Source organism: Ursus maritimus, unplaced genomic scaffold (assembly GCF_017311325.1).
Source record: "Ursus maritimus isolate PB19 unplaced genomic scaffold, ASM1731132v1 scaffold_25, whole genome shotgun sequence".
Taxonomy (NCBI): Eukaryota; Metazoa; Chordata; class Mammalia; order Carnivora; family Ursidae; genus Ursus; species Ursus maritimus.
In genome coordinates, this window is record NW_024425008.1 from 34,324,381 (window position 1) to 34,345,702 (window position 21,322).

At 44.7% G+C, this 21,322-nt stretch overlaps 1 protein-coding gene across 1 annotated transcript in view; it reads right to left on the minus strand.

Moving 5' to 3' along the window:
* Positions 1–21,322, minus strand: part of MTHFD1 (methylenetetrahydrofolate dehydrogenase, cyclohydrolase and formyltetrahydrofolate synthetase 1) — a 54,010-nt gene that overhangs the window by 17,566 nt on the left and 15,122 nt on the right. The window contains exons 3-16 of the mRNA XM_040641799.1: positions 16,421–16,480; positions 15,935–15,988; positions 14,962–15,098; positions 14,723–14,823; positions 12,656–12,792; positions 11,675–11,786; positions 7,710–7,837; positions 6,762–6,859; positions 6,384–6,557; positions 5,627–5,763; positions 3,823–3,869; positions 3,092–3,199; positions 2,882–2,956; positions 663–765 (exon numbers count right to left, since the gene is read on the minus strand). Of these exons, the coding sequence (XP_040497733.1) occupies positions 663–765; positions 2,882–2,956; positions 3,092–3,199; positions 3,823–3,869; positions 5,627–5,763; positions 6,384–6,557; positions 6,762–6,859; positions 7,710–7,837; positions 11,675–11,786; positions 12,656–12,792; positions 14,723–14,823; positions 14,962–15,098; positions 15,935–15,988; positions 16,421–16,480 (1,471 nt within the window). The remainder of the gene's footprint in view (positions 1–662; positions 766–2,881; positions 2,957–3,091; positions 3,200–3,822; positions 3,870–5,626; positions 5,764–6,383; positions 6,558–6,761; positions 6,860–7,709; positions 7,838–11,674; positions 11,787–12,655; positions 12,793–14,722; positions 14,824–14,961; positions 15,099–15,934; positions 15,989–16,420; positions 16,481–21,322) is intronic.

Genomic DNA, 21,322 nt, shown 5'->3' on the forward strand with positions numbered 1-21,322 from the left:
CAGTCAATAAATTTGCCATTAGCTGCATTCTGCATGACTGGACGAAAATTCCTTCTCAGCAGTGACACGGGATAGATGCACTGTTGATACCAAAGAAAATTCTACGCCATGCCAGTTGTACCCAGAAAAGCATCACATGGCAGTGAAGCCAGGCAACTCACTCACTAAATTGCCAACTGTTTAAACCTTGAAGGCTACCTACTTTGTTACTGGAGTTTAAGGTAAAAATGAGTAGGCAAGAAAAAGCAAGTCACTTTATGCCAGACAAGAGTTCTGAGCGAAAAGAGCAACATGATTCAAAAAGTGATAAAACATAATTTCTCTACTTCATGACACCGAAACTTTTTGCATAAAATGAAACTCTCAAAATGTTATTTCTGGTGTAGGCATGCACTTCCTTGAAACCACCCTCACTCCAATCAACACTGAAAAGCCAGCAAAATGTCCAACAAACCTGACGAAAGGAGGTCTGACTACGGCTAATAAGGTGAGAGACTGATGGAGGCGGCCATAAAAACAAGTCAGTCCCCATCTTGGCCATGCCTTAACCGTGAAAACACCAACACACAAGCTTCTGGACCTCACACTTTAATAACCCTCACGGGCAGCATGGGGTGTGCAGCATAATGGAAGCAAATGGGGCGTCTATACTGCACGGGTACCTCTTTGCCAAGTTATGGTTTCTGGATCAATGTCCAATCTTGCAAATCTGTTTATCTCGTCATCGGTCAGCGTGGTAGGGTCGGTTTTCTCAATGCCTAGTCTCTGAAGAGGCAGGAAAATAAAACATGAAATAAGACAAAACAAAAGCATGATAATGCTTTTAAAAGATTTTATTTATTTGAGGCGGGGCGAGGGGCAGAAGGTGAGGGAGAGTGAGAAACCCAAGCGGACTCCATCCACACTGAGCACAGAGCCCGATACAGGGCTTCATCTCACAACCCTGAGATCATAAACAGAACTGATACCAAGATTGGGATACTTAACCAAATGAGCCACCCAAGCGCCCCAAGCATGTTAAATTTTTAAAAAATATATTCTCTATCTCCGGATGGGGTGCCTTCTGGAAATATAAACTGTGTTCTATTCAGAAGGGAAAACTATAATCCCTCAGGCTGAAGCTTTATTTCCTCCTCACACACAAACGTATTATTATTTTTTTTAAAGATTTTATTTATTTGACAGAGAGACAGCCAGTGAGAGAGGGAACACAAGCAGGGGGAGTGGGAGAGGAAGAAGCAGGCTCCCAGCGGAGGAGCCTGATGTGGGGCTCGACCCAGTTCGCCGGGATCACGCCATGAGCCAAAGGCAGACGCTTAACGACTGCGCTACCCAGGCGCCCCCGCAAACGTATTATTAACATGTGTATTCCTATAACTGAGCACCAGGGGCACCTCCCTAAACCTAGCCCTAAATAAGCATACCAAGCGACAAGTGTTGTTCCTAATTCACCAAACCCAAACATACTGAAAGGAAAAAGCAAAGCGCAAAGCTTTTTTGATCAGATAACTGAGAAGCCCAATTCAAATGAAATAGGAGGAAGGGCAAAAATAAGTATTAATTGTTAAAAATCAATGTAAATCACTTTTCCATGCTTTTTATATAGATGCACTGTCACTGCCTTCTCACTGTTCCAAAAGGCACAACAGAGGTTTGTCTCTTCTTCCTCACAGAACTGGGAACTTTTATTTACCTACAGTGTGTATGCAGGTCACATCCTGAAATGGTAAGTGCCTATAAAATGTATTCTCCTTTTTTCCTAAAGTGTGGTAGATCTGAGTGGGCTCCAGCAAGCTCTGTTCTTCCCACAGTTCCTTTTTTATACCGTGAGGACTTTGTTTTAGAATCTCGGATGTGTTTTCAGAGCTGGCCCTTACTGGCTCATCAAACTGGTCTCACCAGCCTCGTACATGTCGTTGTTTACAGTCGGCAAACCCTCAGTCACTGGGCTGAGTCCGCCGCTCACAGCCCACTCTGAGCACACGGGGCCAGACTGGGAGAGCACAGAGGATGCTTGGGGATCCAGGAAAGGCTCCAACCTGATGTGGGGTACTGTGGTCTCGGGCAAGTCCCTTGATTTCAAATCCTAGAGCTTTTTAAAGGATCAGACAGGTTTAAAAGTAGACAGATTTAGTCCAGCACCTCCCCACATCTCACAGAAAGTTCCATCATCAACGGTAAGATTAGAAGTTGACTTCTCAGGCACCTGTGTGGCTCAGTCAGTTAAGCGTCTGCCTTTGGCTCAGGTCATGATCCCAGGGTCCTGGGATTGAGTCCCACATCAGGCTCCCTGCTCAGTGGAGAGCCTGCTTCTCCCTCTGGCCCTCCCCCTGCTCATGCGCTTGCTTGCGTATTCTATCTCACAAAGATAAATAAAATCTTTAAAATAATAGTAATAAATAATAAAAACACTCATGTTTTTGTATGAACACAAGTTTCTGGGTCATACGGGATAGTGTATGTTTGATGACTATATATTTATAATGGAAATCCAAACAAAATATAAAAGTAACTGCTCTTGCTTAAGACCCCAGTGCTGGGAAGAACAGGTATTCAAACTCCAGGATGCTGGCATCCTGACTCCTACCCACGCGATAAAGGACGTATCAGTCTTCTTCCTGAGGGCAGGCTGTCGGCGCTCTCCTCATTCCAAGACTAAGCACTCATAATTTATAGATGAATGAGAACCTCTACCAGCCATCTTTGCTAGGTGTATCATCACCTTAAGACTGTGCTTATGGATGTAACTTGATCCAAAATAGGTTACTCTAAGGAGATGTTTACTTCCTTACAGCTTTATCAATTTCATATAATATCAAATTCATACATATCTCTTTATCAATTTCATATACTATGAAAAATGAAGAAGGGAAAATCTTACCTGTAACCTTCGGATTTGGATATCAGAGAACTTTCTCACTCCATTTACAGACGGTACCAAACGGTTGAAGAGAGCCTTAAAGAAAGGGAGGAAAAGGGCTTACAAATGAGAGGAGCTGCCTTGCTGCCTGCAACACCAGCACCCGAGGGGCCCACATTAACTTGGGTGCTTTAACCCTTTCAAAGTGTCCCTGGGGCCCCAGCAGCCTACCTTGTCTGTCTGCGTCAGTTCGTGGAATATCCGGGCATCGATGGCCGCGGCGACAAGGTTATTCGCTGCAGTGATGGCATGGATGTCACCGGTGAGGTGGAGATTAAACTATAACAGAGCAGAGGCCACGTCAGGCTTTTGACTTCTCTGCATCTTTCCAACCATCAGTGTATTACAATTCAATCAACCCCTAGTTAAAGCTAATGGAACACTGTACAGTTAGCGAACGAACGCCCAATACAAATAGCTCCTGGACACATAAATTACACTCTCTCTCCTCAGGAGAAATCGGTGCTTTCCTTTAGGCACACGTCCCGTACCCACACACGCCACACCACCAGCATCAACAGCAACCCTGGACTACTAAGGACGGGCTCACGTCCTTTCAACTGTGAGCCAGGAGGAGTAGCCTACGTGCCTGTACAGCGCGTTCCCATTTCTGCAGTCACCACCCTGAATTCACTTTGTGTTCGTTCTTCCCACTCTCATGCTTCATCTGATCTCTCACTTAAAATTATTATTCCCGCTGAAAGCCAGACCTTGAAGTCCTTGTCATGTCAAAAAACTAAGCTGTCTAACAAGCCTGCATATTAAGATGTTTTCCCCTTAGGTGTTACTTCTGATGAGAAACAAGTCATCTGTCCACTAAGAGTTCTACAGAAAAAGGTTAATTTCTGGAAGGAAAAGCTATCATAAAGGATCCGATTCAAACCAAATTCCAGACACGTTACCTCTTCCATGGGAATGACCTGTGAGTAGCCGCCTCCTGCAGCGCCACCTACAGGACAGGTCAAGGGTGAGGCCATGTTAAGTGTGCTTTCGCCACAAAGCAAAGCAAAAGCAAAGTGAACTGGTTTCTGTCACTGCTATGCTTATTATCTATTTACTTCTTTCAACCATTTGGACAGCTTTGGTCAAGTGTTTTTTAGTTTTCTTTTACCAGGCTGAAACACTTGATCCTGTTCACGCAGAATAGTCTCAGCTGAAATTTGGGTCTAAATGACAAAACCGTGAACACGTACATACCTACTCATTATCTTTAAAAACAGGTTCCCCGTGATTCCTAACATTTGTTAAAAGAGCCAGCCTACAGTTACATAAAGGCAAGCCTGTTCAACTTCCTACTCTCATAAGCGCTACTCTGGCATTTTAAAAAAGGAATGTTTAAAATATACATGCCAAACACAAACACAGAGACCGCAATTCTTCCTAAATAGGAGACATATGTTAGAAAGCAGCTTAACTGCTAGCTTTTGCTGGACCGTCTGGATTATTAACAAAAGACCAGACTAAAATTTCTGGTTATGAGGTCATCAGTGAGATAGATGTCAATTTGAGGTTGAGATTTTGTGGGGTTTTTTTGTGAGGCAGAGACCACTCAATAAAAATGGGGCAATTCGTACTGAGAGGAAAAGCAGAATGCTGGGTTCAATGGGCAGAATGAGGGAAAGGTTCATTCTGAAGTGAAAGGGTTGTTAAGACAAGCTCAAAAGCAGAGCTAAGTCAGTACATGTATAAAATAGATTAATACAGGCAGAAGAAGGGCAAAGGTGGACCCTGTGCAGTAATCACTAGAACAAACAGAACACGTGATACTCGCACCAAGCAAATGAGAAAGCAAGCTCGAACAACCGATAACAAAAATAATTTTTTAAAAAAGATTTTATTTATTTATTTGACAGAAAGAGAGACAGCCAGCGAGAGAGGGAACACAAGCAGGGGGAGTGGGAGAGGAAGAAGCAGGCTCCCAGCGGAGGAGCCTGATGTGGGGCTCGATCCCAGATCAATGGGATCGTGCCCTGAGCTAAAGGCAGATGTTTAATGACTGAGCCACTCAGGCGCCCCTGATAATAAAAATAATTTTAATTAAAAGAGCATATTGGCAATACCTCAGCTATCAAAAACTAAAAGTGAAGAATGATTAGTGATGTCATCCTCATGTAATCAGCAGAAACGGTGCTGGCAGCCCTGGGAAAGCTCCTGAAATTGACATGGCACCCACTCTGGCATTTAACAAGAGTGCCTTTGACTAAGTTACCTCGGAGGTGCCGCTTGCTGCTACTGGGAAAATGCAGATACCAGTAACTATCTCATATTAGAAGATAATGTAAAATGCATAAACTGCTTAACAGGAAATACAGCACAAAGCATATACTCAATTAGGGTAGGCTTTTCTTATTCTCAAAAGAGTAAAACATCTGTAGCGTTTGTCTTTGTCTCTAGAAAGTCAGCATGATGAGCAATAGCTATGATTACCTTTATTGTTACTGTGACAGTTGACTATTAGTCACATAAAAGCACCCCTAGCTACATAGTACCCCCTCCCCCCCCCAGGGAACTCCTATGCAGTGTCAAATACTGACAGCAAGAGCTGGGATGATCTGATGAAAGCACCAGACGGGGGGGAGCCAGGAGGACATTCCCGGTGTCTAAATGAGGTGAAGGCCCCACAGGCACTCATGGGTCAAGTGGGCCAGGGAGGACTGAAGGAGAAGCAGTGCCCTCTGGCCACCCAAAGTCTAGTCCTATTAATACCTTTTATTCCAAAGGTGGGGCCCTGAGAAGGCTGTCGCACACACGCAAAGACGTTCTGAGAAAGATGGGCGCCGAGGGCTTGCACCAGTCCGATGGTGGTTGTGCTCTTCCCTTCTCCCAGGGGCGTTGGAGTGATCCTTCAGGGTGAAAGCAGAAGAGGGGCATTAAATTCGTATGAATTAAATTTATGTGAATCGCTAAGTCAGACCTAACAGATCCTAGAGAATGACTCTTAATCTGAATGGTAACAAAGAGGAAAGATCTGAAAAGAATCTTTTCCAAGAGTCTCAGCTGAAGTTTCTGAAAAATGACACATTTAAAAAGATTGCTGTACTTGAGCTCTTCTGTGAGCAGAAAATACACTTTATCTTGTAGAGAAGCACTGTTATAATTTTAATATCCCAATCTAATCTCAAAAACTAGCTTTTGTAGATACCTCAGCCAAGCAATAAAAATGAACGCTCGATACATCTACTGAATTAATGAATTTGGGGTTAAAAAAAAAAGGTCAGCTTTTAAAACTCAATTCTTTCACCTACTAGATGGATAACCTTTGTTCTCCTCTCCAAAGGCTTATAATCTACTCTGAATTACACGGGTTACTGTAAGAATCAAATAAGAAATCAAATTTTCACACATGTGAAAATGCTAAAACCAAATGAAAGGAACCTTCACATATAGATGCTGAGAGCAAATGCAACCTTCGGTAATAACAATCAGGACGGCGGTTCGATTAGCAAAGGAATAACCACCCTACCCCGTCACCACCACGTATTTCCCGTCAGGCTGGTGCTTCAGGCGCTCCAGTGTGGACAGCAGAACCTTGGCCTTTGTCTCACCATACAATTCCACCTCTTCAGAGAACAGACCAATTTCCTGGGCCAGGCTGCCAATGGGCTTCGGCTTGCAAGATCGTGATATATCAATGTCACTTAAAAGAAATACAGAAAAGAAAAATACAGAAAATATGTATCAATCTTTAACTCACCGAATTTAATTAACCCCATCCTGGCAACAACCCTCCCCGACCCTGGTGGTGCTTATGGAGGGGGGGCATACACGTAGTTGCCATGGTATCCATCAGCTAAACGCAGAGAATCCACCAAGTTTTAAACCAGCGAAATTTTATTTTTACCTTGGAACAGGAGTCTTGAGGTTAAGGTGGTTATACTGAATCATCCACTTTCCTGGCTTACATTTCTCCAAGAAACGCTTCGCACTCTCGACTGTGCTCTAAATGAAATGTCACAAATGGAACTTAGAAGAAGTGATTATTTTAACCTCCACCACCTCAATTCCAAGTCCCAGGTCACTCCAGTCTAACCACAAAATGAACAGCTTTATGATCCACCTATAAACACGCTTCCGTCCTAAGCAAGGATCTACAAGCAGCTACGGCAGCTACAGCGCTGGGCTGCCTGCCTCACCCCCCATGCAGCTGATGTGTGTATTAAAAAGGGCAAGTAATGGGGCGCCTGGGCGGCACAGCGGTTAAGCGTCTGCCTTCGGCTCAGGGCGTGATCCTGGCGTTATGGGATTGAGCCCCACATCACGCTCCTCTGCTATGAGCCTGCTTCTTCCTCTCCCACTCCCCCTGCTTGTGTTCCCTCTCTCGCTGGCTGTCTCTACCTCTGTCAAATAAATAAATAAAATCTTTAAAAAAATAAAATAAAATAAAATAAATAAAAAGGGCAAGCAAGACAAAGAGCACCTAGCGAAGTTGTGGGTTTGCACTTTGCTTTTTCTGAGGTTCTTATACTCCAAAGTAAATTCGAATTGTGGCATCCCTATCTGCCCCTATTAATATGACTGATTCTCTACCTCTGTTCTAACAGTCCCTTTTTTCCCCCTTCAACAGATCCGCATCCTTACTTAACTTCCGAGTAGGTTTCTACTTGGGGAAAAAAGCAGTAATTTGAATTCTGTCACCTTTTTACAACTATTACAGAAACTTTTCTATGGAGGTCTAATTGACCTATAATGTTAGTTTCAGGTATACAACACAATGATTCGATCGCTGTATATGCTGTGAAATGATCACCACGGTGAGTCCAGTAGTAGAGAAACTTTTATTCACACGCACCTGCATCAGCATTGCCACCGTCATGGGCCCCACGCCACCAGGAACAGGAGTGATGAAGCCCGCCTTCTCTTTGGCCTCATCGTAGGCCACATCACCCACCACTTTTTTTCCATTTGGTTTCGTATCATCTGTTCAACGGGGAAAAAAAATCAAAGCAAGGTCTGAGAATCATAATTCTGGTGTTTACTTCCAAGTTAAGTGATCAATTATCACAGCTTGTATCAAAAACTAAGTAGTTCAGGGTGTGTAGTCGCATCAGGGCTCAAGCACCTATTTTACTTCCAAACGGTAAGATGACAGGTGTTTGTTATTTTCAAGGTAGAAACTTATTTTACCTGCAAAACTTCACAAGATGCTTAAGCGGTTTTTCAGAACCAGGAGAATCCTTTTGCAGTCAGGTGGCAAATAAAATACCAAGTGTTTTTTATTCTTAAAACCAACTACCCAGTATATAATGAGCGCCTTTTAAAATGTTAATTTGCCAAGGCCTACAAAGGAATTTTTTGGGCGCACAAAGCTCCAACTATGTCACAGCTGCCAGACACCGTTTCTACAGCAACTGTCAGCATTTTGTAAGCTCCACGCGTGAGCTGGAGGAACAATTCAACATCCAATTCCAAAGACAAGCAGCTACTTAAATGTATGCAAAAGGCAAAGAATATAATTACACTTCCCTTAAAAGGATACAAGAACAACTACAAATCTTACCAGCAAAGAATAGCTATTCAAGAGAACAAAACCCAGTGATGCATCACCGCTCACTCACACCAAGTACATCCTACACTTGGCTTCAGTGCACTTCCGGGAGGGGCTGGGGGCCAGGGCCAGCCTTGCAGCTCTGAGGCTCCCGAAGCAGGATCTGCTAGAACCTTAGCCATTTCACCCTGTCTTTGAGCAGATCACCACAACCGAGAGTGCCAACTTGACGGTGTAGCCAGAGAGTCGGACCAGAGGCACCGAAGTTCTAGGATCCGCTCTTCTACTAACTGCCAGTCCTCGGGCCCTGTGGGCTCCTTACTGATCAGAAGTCCAAAGATGACCAGAAGGACTGACATGACCTATTTCACGAGCTTGCAGAGAATCAAGTGAGAAATCGTGCACATCCGTGAAATTGAAAAAGCATTCTCTGAACATAAAGGTCTCTCTTCCCATCCTGGATACAGAAGATATTTTCTATATGTACCATAACGAGCTGGTGAATATAGCTCCGAGGGGTAGCGTCAGGTTTCTAGACTATAAAGCAGTAAGCTACAGCAGAACATTTCCTCTCAGAACCTTGGAGTCATTTCAAAACGCCAAGGAGCTATGGTTAAGGGGTTTGCCCTTTGTGCAGTCTCCAGAGGCTAACACTGACATTAGCTTAATATACGCTGCACCTCTCTTCATTCATGGTAGTGATTTTAGTTTCTCCACATACAGGACACATACCAGTCACCACACAGCTGCCTGCTGCACGAGGAGCAGCTCTGTTTTGCTCCTTCAGCAAACATGATCCTGTTCGACTTGAGTGCCCTCTGGTACGCGTCCAGTGTTTTCATGCAAAGTATGATGTGGTCAACAGAAAAAGCGACCACTTCTTAATCTAAGTGTATGGCTTCAGTAACCAGTAAACACTTTGGTTATCTACCCCAGCCCCAGAATTTCTCTTTCGTTGGGAATTACAGGTATAAAGTCCAGTCCCTGAGTTACAGACCGGTGGGTACACTGGAGGAACTAAAAACTATTCTTTGTAAGTGTTCATTTTCAAGGCATCGTGTTCCGTAACTGGACCACAGCTTGACTCATACTTTGATTATTTAAATCATTCGCACGGTCCCCTCAGGGATAACATCCTAAGTCATTTGCCAAATTAAGAATGAATTTTTTTCTGGGGGAAAAAAAGGAATACTTTTAAGATTCAAATGCAGAGCAGAAAGTACTGGCCAGAGGAACACGTGAAAGTGTTCTTCCTGCTTGGCTTACTGAAGATAATTTGAGAAGGAAACAATAAAATCCAGCTTTACGGAAAGTTATTTGCCTATATACCTCAGATCAATAAAAATACAGCTGATCAATATTGACTTGGTCTTATTCATATTTCACCATCTGTGTGAAGAATAAATGTGAACAGGATAGTGAGTTTCATGTTTAACTGAACATTTTATACCTATTTGTAAGACTCAAGATTCCTACCCAGGCTTTTTTCTTCCATCTCTCAAATCTAGTCCAGAAAAAAAAGAAAAGAAAAGAAAAAGACAAAAAAAAAAAAAAAAAAAAAAAAGCCCAAAGCAGAAATATGATACAGAAGATGCAAGGTTTTAAACAGAATGAGCCTGAATGTCATATCACAAGTACTCAAAGTGAGGAGTTGTAGGAGAGCAATTAAAAAAAAAAAAAAAAAAAAAAAAAAAAAAAAAAGCCCAAAGCAGAAATATGATACAGAAGATGCAAGGTTTTAAACAGAATGAGCCTGAATGTCATATCACAAGTACTCAAAGTGAGGAGTTGTAGGAGAGCAATTTCTTTATCACCCATTAGATAATTACACTATAAGAAAATGAGTGATCAATTATGAGCTACTGTCTTAAAAGCATGGTAGAGAGAGTGGGAGGGAGGTTAAAATTGGTGAAGGCTTGACAGTGACTAATGTCCCTGGCAGCTTAGCGTCTGTGTTCCAAATCTGAGACGGGAAGGGAGAAAAAACAACCTTCTTGCTCGAAGTCCGCTGACAATTCAACAGGTGTTGCGTGCCGGCAGTTCAAAGGCACAAAGCCAGACAGGCCAGCGCAGAGCCCAGGAGCCAAGGGGGAGGACAGTGCAGGACACCAGGCACAATGAAAGCGACACCCAGTTCTCCAGGAGGGAAGGGAGGGAGAAAGGGAGATGATCCCTTGTTGAAGGGAAATCAGACCAGGTTTAGAAAGAAGAATGGGCCTTCAAGGCAGAGAGAAGGCTGGAGGACGTGGCTAAAACTGAAGATCGAAGTCGAGCTTCAGCCCAAGGCCTGCGGTGGGCCTGACTGCACAGAAACGGCTGTCTGATTAAAGACTGTGCTTTCTCCAGTCTGGGAGGCACGTACACAAGTATTCACTGTATCATCCTGCGAAACTTTATGTTTGAAAACTTCACGATGAAGGAACAGCCTACTGCACTGAGGACTCGGGTGTAACGCTGCCGAGGACAAACGCGGCATGTGCAGAGAAGGGCACGGGGTCTGCGTGACAACCGTCCAAGACGGGTATTCCTCACCAAGCGGGTGAGGACAAAGCCCAGAGGCGGCTGAAACTCGTGTGGGGCTAAGCCGTTTGCCAAGTTCCGTGGGAGGAAGACGCTCCACATCGAGACCCACGAGCACGGCAGGAACACGCAGATGGCCATGAGTGGGAGTCAGCCAGCGGGGGGAGACCAGGAAGCGGCTCACAGCCGTGCACCCACCTGAGAGGGACATCGACAGCAGAAGAAAGGAAAACCTTCCCGATATTTAAAAACCGATCCAATATAGGGACCGATTGGGAGGGAATGACAATGGGCTGGCTTGATCCTCGCTGCCTAGAAGGGGCTGGGTCAAACGCCTTCTTTGTAAAGCCCGCCCAGAAGACTCCTGGCAAAGTGAGCCCCTCTCCTGGAATTACACAGCACTCCGTAACGGTGACGATATATTTTAAATCCACCCATCCTTTGGTAAAAATAAAGGGTGACCTGTACGTGAAGGGAAAGTGAGAGCCGCCTCTCCCACCCTCTCCTCGGACGAAGTCATTCTGGGAAACGCACAGCACAGTGGCTAAAATCCCAGGCCCTGCTGCCCCACTGGCCTGACTCCCATCTGCCAACTGCCTGCACCATGGGCACCACACTTGCTCTGAGCCTTAGCTCTTCTAGCCTGAAACGGGACAAGGCATTCTCATGGAGGCTTCACTTAATGGCCGGACATCTTCCTCTGCCCACCCCGCCCTCAGAAAAGACCCTCATTCTGCAGCAGCACTCACCCGGGATGTAATTGATCCCACAGTCGATGACTATTGCCCCAGGCTTGATCCACTCCCCTTTTATGATTTCCGGCTGACCAACTGCAACCACCAGGATGTCACCTTTATTTACCTAGGGAAAGAGGGTTCTGACTTCAGAAATCACACAGTGGAAAACAAGACCAAACAACAACAACAACAACAAAACCTTGAAGTGGAACAGACGAGCTTCGTATGAAACTGTTCATTGTCATCAGCTACTCTGTGCAGGCCACACACGAACTCTGACAGCTCTTCAACGTGCTGTGCTTGTTCCCACACAGGCCAAAATGCTCCCTGGTACTAGACATCTTCCTGAATGGGGACTGTGATGAAAGCATGCGGGGGAGGGAGGGGCATGGGCTTGAAGCCATAGGCCCAGCTCTGAACTGTGACGCTGGGAGACCGCTCCCTCTCCTATGGAGTACGGGGACTAGCACCTTCCACAGAAAACTGCTTGGGGAGGATTAAAAGAGAACGTGCATGTCAACAGGGATCGGTACGTGTGAGAATTCTTGGGTCCAGGAATCTGATGCAGGGCTAATAACAAGATGTGACAGATGTCACGGGACCGCTGTCCCATGCCCCTCAGGGGCACCTCCACCTCTGAGGCCAACACTGCATTACACATCCGCTATCTGGCTGCAGGGCTCCACTCCAGTCTCTAGTATCTACCACAAAGCAGGCTGCTATAGAAAGAATACGATCAGAACAAGAGCTACATGACTTGGGCAAGTTGGTAATTGGAATATGTTCCTTCATCGTGTAAGATGAGACAAGAAACAAGAGAATGGCAACAGGGGTTCAGTAAGATATTGAATGAGGCAAAGTACAAAGTACACCGGCACTTAAATGTTAGCTGTTCCCATTATGTGAGAAGACCTCCCACACACGTGCGCGCGTGCACACACGCACACGCACACACACACACACACCTCTTCCACTGCACCCTGGGCCCCTTACCTCCTCGCCTAGATTGGCAGTCTTGGAGTGGCAGGTGGTCACGGTGGCATGGTTCCACAGAAGCAAGTCATGCATTGGGGCACCGACTATCTTACTGCGCCCGACCACAACCGCGTGCCTTCCAGCGATCTGCACCCCTAAAAGAAGAGCCAGGGTGAGTCAGAGTATTGGGAGAAGCTGCCCTCTTCACATGCCACCTAAATGGGAAAATTCAGAACAAGTGCACAAAAATGGGTTCTTAGCATCAAACAGAAATCTTCCTAAAAACATCCCTTTCTTGGCAATAACACTCTCAACTCTAGGATTTCAGTTACAAGTTGGGACTTGTATTGTGTCCTTCTTGCTGTGGGTTTTTGGGAGCAGCCTAAGCCAAGAGCCATTCATTGAGTCATAGGAGAGTGGGAAGAAAACCTACACTCGAAGAAAAAAGCAGCCCTGACATACAGCTAAACGGCCATATGGAAGAAGACAGTAGATTTACTTACGTGGGGAAAATAGTTATAACAAATAGGGTGCATGTGATGGGCTGGAGGGAAGTAAAGGAAGTTAGATGAGTGTAAGTCTTTCCAGCTCTGGTAAGTGTATTTATGCAGTTTCTCGTCCACACTTCTCTTTTCGCATAGGGCCTGAGCCACAGGGTTATTTGCAGGGAAGTGATAAAGGGGAACTTTAAATGTAGCAGAAAGATGTCTTGTTCTTCTGGCACTATCACAATGTCCTTTTCAGGACTGACATACTCTATTCAATAGAGATGGTTTGGTGCTCACCCACATTTCTGCCCCTGACCCATAGCTCCGTCAGGCACAAGGAGAGCCCAAGAAGGAGCCACGACACAGAAGACAGGGGGGATAAGATCCTGAAGACTCCACCTGAGCCCCTTTAACCAGTCCAGCTGAAGTGATCTCTTACTTAAGGCAGGTTGTGTTTATTTTATTTCTATTTTTTGAAAGATTTATTCATGTGAGAGAGAGAGAGCATGAACAGGGGGAGGGGCAGACGGAGAGGGAGAAAATCCCCAGCAGGCCCCACACTGAGCAAGGAGCCTGACACGGGCTTGATCCCATGACCCTGAGATCATGAGCCAAGCAGAAACCAAGAGTTGGATGCCTGACTGACTGAGCCACCCAGGCGCCCCACGGTGGGTTGCATTTTAAATGTGTGCTTCTTGAATAACATTAATTTTATTCAAAAAAGCTAAGCTTCTACATAATGTCAACATGGTGAGCATAAGCCCTCAAAGTGTGAAGTGTTTATATAAGGTCGCTTACTCTATACTTTTTAGGATTCAGCAAAGGACTTGAAGCTGCATTAGGGCAACCAGTGTCACTATTAATAAGAAGTGGGAAGCCTACAACTGCTGTGGCTCGGGATTGGTTTCTATCAGGTTGTAATACAATTTGCTAAATATGCTGGCGTATAAAGTTAGTTGTCGGACTGAACGGCAGTAACTGTCCCAAGGCTTATAGCTTGACCTTTTCTTCCAACCACAGAAAACTTTCCTTTACGTTGGCCAATACTTTCCACTTAAAACTTCTGATCCACTTCCTTTAAATAGGACACATTTCCTTGTAAAAAATAACCTCTGCAAAGTGTTCATGATGAAATTAAAATACCAAGATGTTGACTAGGTAATGGGGTAGCATGGCCAACTGTTCGAGAGATCTGTTTCCAGCCATCTGTCGAGTCCTCAAACTATTATGGAGACTCAGGGCCCATTCTGGGGGTTGGGACTTCTCCCTTTGTCTGAATCCTTATCATTCGGTAAGTTACTTTCTCATAAAAAATAAATTTCTTTGAACTCAAATAACCCTGAGTTCCAATCTTGCCTCTGCTACCTGTTGGACCAGTTGTGCATCTCTCTGAGACTGTTTTCTCAAGCTGTTGAGCAATAATAGTACCTGGATCACAGAGCTGTTGAGAAAATTGAGAATTTAGGTAAGGCTCCCAGTTGACAGGTCCTTGCGCCCATCAAGTCCACTTATTTAGGGCCCACAGGGTACCTCCTCTTTGCCTCCATGTGTCTAGACCAGTCCCAAGACATGGTGCTTTGTTTTCATTCGTTTTTACCTGTCTCTTTGATGAGTTCCAAGCATCCTTTAGGCGTACAAGGGATGAAACAGTCATTGAGGTCACCTCTAGCAAGTTTTCCAGCACTGATGCTAGTTAACCTAAAACAAAGAAGCAATGAAGGGGGAAATGAAAGTAATTAGATGTCTTTACCCTTTAGATGCACATATGGTTTATTCCCAAATCAGAAACAGAATTGGAATCGTGCAATGTGACACAGAGAGCCAAGGCACACTCACCCATCCACATCCTTTTCGGGTATGATCGCATTGATCACTGCTTCAGTGTTAATGGGGTTCTCCGAGTCTAAAGGCAGCTGCACTATGAAACCATGGACAGTCTGGTCTTCATTCAATGATGTAACATACTTTAACACCTAAAAGTAATACCACACACAATTTGTATAATACACAGAAACAAAGAAGATGGAGAAACACTTTTCAGTCACTCCATCTTCCCCCAGGAGTTGGACTGTAGTGCTCTTAGAATGTACCTCCCCTTGGGCCTGAGAGCGACTCTAACACCAGACGTAATCTTCAGTGTTTGGTAAGAAATTCATCAAAGAGCTAGTAAGAACTTCAATAGTAAACCCATGCTACTCACCCAGGTCAGGATTTCTGAGATGACAGGAATGTTCTATCACATGTACTACATACGGTACTGGTGACTGAATACTTGAAACACGTCTAGCCAACCAAGGAACTGAATTCTACATTGCATTTCGTTTTAATTAAACGGCCGCATGGGGCTAGTAGCCATCCCACCGGACAGTGCCGATGTAGGACATTCCCATGACCTCAGAAAGTTCTTTTCCTCGCCTGCTCCTTCACGGTTACCCCCTCCACCCTCGGAGAACCACAGTTCCGACTTTAATCACTGATGATCTCTTTGGCCTCTTCTTGAACATCATAGAAATGGAATACAGATTTGGTTTTTAAAAGGCCAATAGCTACAGGCCCAGGATAAGTTTTCAATGAACACCGCATGGGGTTCGCAGCACATGCTGAAGTAAGAAGCGGCCATAGCCTAGGACGGCACCATTTACTCTGTAGGTGTTTACAAAGATTTTCTGGAGGCAGAGTCTGTGAAGAAAGAACTTCCTCGAGGTCTTCCCTGTGGTGAATGTACCAATCTCTAAAATTCCGCTAAACCAAAAGCCAGAGAGGAACACACTTTAGCTGTCCTCTTAACAATCAACCCGTCACAGCTCACCTCAGATTCTGTGGCTGTTCTTGGTAACTTAACGTGCATGGCTTTGATCCCAATCTGCAAAAATGAACATTTAAAACAGGTAAATGGCAAGAGAACATGAGACATAGGCTCATTTCTTTTAACCAAGATGACTAAATAAAATCAGGTGGCCTTAGTCCCCATTTCAGCCTCGTTTATGTTCTGAAGAATGAGTCTCTCGTTTGGACCCATTCATCCTTTACTTGTTCATTGTCACCACTGCACTCAAGCAATTTCGCTTCCACTGTTCCTGCTCTTCGGGAAGTCAGCAGATCATTGAATAGAAAACATTCACGTGCAAGCCAGAGACTGCAGCTTAAGTCCTCCATTTCTGACTTGCAAAACTGAGAAACTCAAGTCCGCTGTGGGCAATGACAATTTTTACAGGGAGAGGCACAAAGGGCAAGGGGTCACTGACAAAAGCTGGGGTGGGGGTGGGGGTGACGGCTAGGCTGTTCCAGGCTTTACCTCTTCAGCAGCCTTCAGCTTCACATTTATATAAAGATTAGAATCATCTCTGTCGCCAACCTAGAATAATAAATACATGCAAATCAGACGATCAAGAAAAGGCAAAGTGTACAGAAAAGCTTCTAAAATTTTAGTTTTGATAAAAGGAATGTTTAATCATGAGACTCTTATTGCAGAGAACTTTACAGAACAGGAGAATGTTGGGGCAGAATCGAGATATGAACACAGGTGGTGTTACCAATCCCTCCCCAAACAAGGCCCACTGGATTCCCACTGAAAAAGCCACAAGAAAGAAAGAAAAAAAAAAAAAAGTAGGGGACATCTGCATCTGCCTTGGAAACTGAGCGAAGGTGCCACAGGCCTGCCTGAAACATGCAGAATTTGTCTGCCTTTGAGCTGACACACCGGAACAGAGCACAGAGGGCTGAACTGTCATCAGGCAAGAAAAACACCGTGGCTGTGGGAGCCAGGAAAACCCAGAGGGTATATTCTGCACCCCCAGGGGCAGTGGAAACTTCTCTTGCCCAGCTACACAGAGAAGAGAAACCAGCTGGGGTGGAACTAACTCTAGCTTACACAGAAGAGACACCCATGGAAGGCAAAGGGCAGTCTGCTGCCCTCACGACAGAGAGGAAGGTGTGGTGCAGAAGCCATGCTCCCTCAGTTTCTTCCATCACAAACATATATTTCTAATTTTTCACATGGAACCATCTATCTTTTTACAGATATTTTCCACATTCCAGCAATCGACAGAAGTTTGGTTTTCTCCTAAGACTGCAGAGGGGAAACACGGGAGGCGCACTGATACCACAGATAACAGATGCACGAGTCCTTTGAACAGGACAACCGCAGAGAAAGAAGTGGGCCTTAGGAACAGAGTACTTCCAGTCCTTGTCACGTTGTTGCTGTCACTGGAAGCTCTCCTCAGGGTCACGGAACCTGCCATGGCTTAGCTTCAGCTGTCCTTTATACAGATAGGACTCAGTTTTGCTTGTGCTCATCTGAATTTCAAGAGTCAGAGGAATCCTTTGAGGGGAACTCGATTTTTGGGGGGGTTACCTGCACCTCCGTGCCTTGGTGGCTTCTTGCGGAGGAATCACTAGAATTTCGGGGCCTCTCATGTTTGTTCCTTGGTCATTTCCTATATGTGCTCCTTGCTGCTACCACCCAGCCCTCCTGGATTCAGTGATCACATCTGAGACACTCTGGGATTCTTAGATCTGAGTAGCAAAGTAAGTACTGAAGAACAAATACAACAGTATCGTTCTTCGCATTTTCATTAATATTTATAACTACAATGAGTTATTCAAACTTAACTCTGAGATTAAATGGTTTGACTGCTCATGGCCAGTCCTTCTTAAACCACAACTTCTCTGTTCTACCGTTTATCTTCCTACATCCCCCCAGGTAGCTGAAATGCAACTTGAAGTCACTTTCCCAGAAAAGGCATGTGGGCATTTTTCTGAGTCTATGTGTATCTGAAAATATTTTTCTGCTGTTTTTGCCCTTGACAGGATTCACTTGGCTGAATCTGGACGTCCTTCAGAGATGCTATCTTCGGCATCTAGCGTTAGAGAAGTCTCAAGTCTTTTGTTGTGGTTCTTTTATAGGTAACTGTTTTCCATCTGTATGTTTCCGAAAGAATTTTTCTGAAACTCCAAACCCAGGGGCACCTGGTGGCTCAGCTGGTGGAGTATGCAACTCTTGGTCTCGGGGTTGTAAATTTGAGCCCCACATCAGGTGTAGAGATTACTTAAAAGTAAAATCTTAAACAAACAAACCAACAAACCGTAAGTTCCAAAACTGCCACCAGTTTTAAAAAGAAAGTGTAATAGTTATAAGCATATATCAAAGTTTTATTATAAGCCTAATGCAAAGGAAAAGACCTCTTAAAAGCCAATCCAAAGATTCTCAGTATGGACATTTTATGTTTTTTAATTTTTAAAAAATTTTTAAAATTTATTTACTTGAGAGGAGAGAAGAGAGAGACAGACAGAGACAGAGAGACCACAGAGGAAGAAGGAGAAGCAGACTCCCCGCGGAGCAGGGAGGCCAATGCAGGGCTTGATCCCAGGACACTGAGATCATGACCGAAGCCAAAGGCAGACGCTTAACCGACTGAGCCACCCAGGCGCCCCAGTATGGACATTTTATAGGGGAAAATGATTATACAATCATTGATAGACTGGAGACTAGATGTAGAAAGAATGGTTGAGAACAGTCGATTCTTGACTGACAGCATAGTGAGTAGGTGGAAGACTGGTTTCTGAGAACAAATCTTAATCCTATCAGTTTATCAAGAAAATCACTGAAACATTTTATCAGTAATGCTAATTTCTTCCTTGAAAAAGGTGAATTACAATATTCTAAAAAGGTCCTATCCCTGAACAAGTTAGGGACTTTTTATTTTTTAGAGGGGGGGAGAGAGAATCTTAAGCAGGCTCCATGCTAGGGCAGAGCCCAATGTGGGGCTCAAATGACCCTGAGATTATGACCTGAACCAAAATCAAGAGCTGGATGCTTAACCAACCGAGCCACCCAGGCACCTCAGGACTTTTTTGTTTTTGTTTTTTCAACACCAAGAGTCTGCAAACTATTTCTGTACAGGGTCAGACAGCATATATTTTAGCTTTTGGGGTCCAAACACTCTGCCATACATTCTTCTGCTTCATTCTTACCCTTTCCAACCTGGGCAGCATTTGGATATGGGCCACAATTAACTTATCCCTGTTGGGTTTTTTTTTTTTAAGATTTTATTTTGAGAAAAAGAAAGCAAGCAAGCGTGAGCAGGGAGAGGGGCAAAGGGGGAGGGAGAGACCCTATACATACTGTCATTTGTTCTATAAAGGATGGGGTGGGTGTGGTTGGACGGATTATGACCAGTCCTGCATCTGTAGCTATCAAGACAGACTGGAGTGTCCTGGTTAGAAGCCTATAACCTGTAAGCAGGTGACTGCAGTGGCCTCAGAGGGTGGGAGCAGCAGAAACTGGAAGGAGGGAACAGATTCCAAGAGCTTATGAGAGGCACAATCAGTACCATGATATTCGCTAAGGAGACTTAAGGGACTGAGGGAGAGAAATCCTAAAGAGAAGAGCTTGGGTTTCTGGTCGAGTGTGTGCGAAGATGGCGTCAGTCACCAGGGGGGAAAAAACAAGAGGTCGGAGGCAGCGGGGATGGGATTACAACATAACGCGTAGGCCTTGCATCATGGGAAGATGCTGACTGTGGTGCCGAAGTGCAAGGTTAAACTGTTCCACCACGGTTTTATTGGCAAGGACACAGGGGGCAAACTGCAGAACAGTGCTTATGTAACGAAAACACCTGGAATCAATAAATTAAAATACAAATTTAGAAGTCAATCTTAAAAACAGGAAAAAAAAATTGCAGTATTGCTAAAATTGGAATTTTTTTGACTCCTTTCTGAAACCTTCTGAAAGGTTTACAGAAATAAAGTTCTTGCCTACCACATTTACTCTTTCTACAACAAACGATTCACAAGAATAAGCCAAGAAATAACTGGTCTCCCAAATGTACCAAGTGAACGCCCACAACATATACCTTTGATTCTCATTAATTTGCAAAAAAAAGGGGAAAAAAAAAAAAAACCAGCACAGCAGAGAACACACCAGGCAAAACCACAGGCCTTCTGTGCTTTTCTTCTCAGCTAAGGCCTCTTCGATAATGAACAGTAATGGGGGGAAATACTTCAGAACTATTCACTCTGAAATGTTTGATGAACACAGTACAGAAACTTAGCACACACAGAGAGAAATGTGAAGTGAGGAAGCAGGCATCTCTGAAGGGCACTTCAAAGGAAAGTTATCAGTCTCCTGCCATCCAAATCAACCCTTCAAATGTGCATCTGTCCATCTGTCCATACAACAAACATTTATTGAATGCCTCCTACTGGATGAATCAGGAGCTCAAGGAAGAAACCTTAGAGAGGGGCCTAGATCAGGAAGGATTCTCTCAGGCAGCTGGGAGAACTGGGTGAGCTCACTTAGGGAAAGAACAGGTGGAAAAGAGGCTTCATGACTGGGCCCTGGGGCATTCAGACAGTTTAGGTATCAAGAAAATGAGGAACAGTAACCAAAGGAGAGGAGGGAAGGAAGGGGAAATGAGAGATGTCCTAGAAACCAAGAGTCTAGAATTCAGAAGAAACCCAGGTTTAGAAGCTACTGATCTAGAGCTGATATTGAGAGCCAGGTTAAATCGCCAGATTTGGGGCAATGGTTCCCAAAGCGTGGTTCACACACTCTTGGGGGAACCCCAAGACCCTTGCAGAAGCTCTGCGAGTGCCAGACTACTTCATCATGATACTATGATGTCATCTGCCTTCTTCACTGTAGGACTGCCATCTGTACTGACGCTGCAAAGGTAATGGTGGGTAAGACAGCCGGTGACTCAGCACAAATCAAGGCCGTGGCACCAAACTATACTAGTCATGGCCACATACTCAGAAAAAACAGATGCCAATTTCACCGAGAAGTGCTCCTGATGGGGGTGCCCGGGTGGCTCAGCCGGTCCCACACGGGGCTCCCTGCTCAGCAAGGAGTCTGCTTCTCCCTCTCCCTCTGTGTGCGCGTGCTCTCTCTCTCTCTCTCTCTCTCTCAAATAAATAACTAAAATCTTAAAAAAGAAGTGCTCCTGGGGCGCCTGGGTGGCTCAGTTGTTAAGCGTCTGCCTTTGGCTCAGGGCATGATCCCGGCGTTCTGGGATCGAGCCCCACGTCAGGCTCTTCAGCTGGGAGCCTGCTTCTTCCTCTCCCACTCCCCCTGCTTGTGTTCCCTCTCTCGCTGGCTGTCTCTCTCTCTGTTGAATGAATAAATAAAATCTTTAAAAAAGAAGTGCTCTTGATGAAGCAGTAAAAATGATTCATTTTATTAAACCCGAGCCCTTGC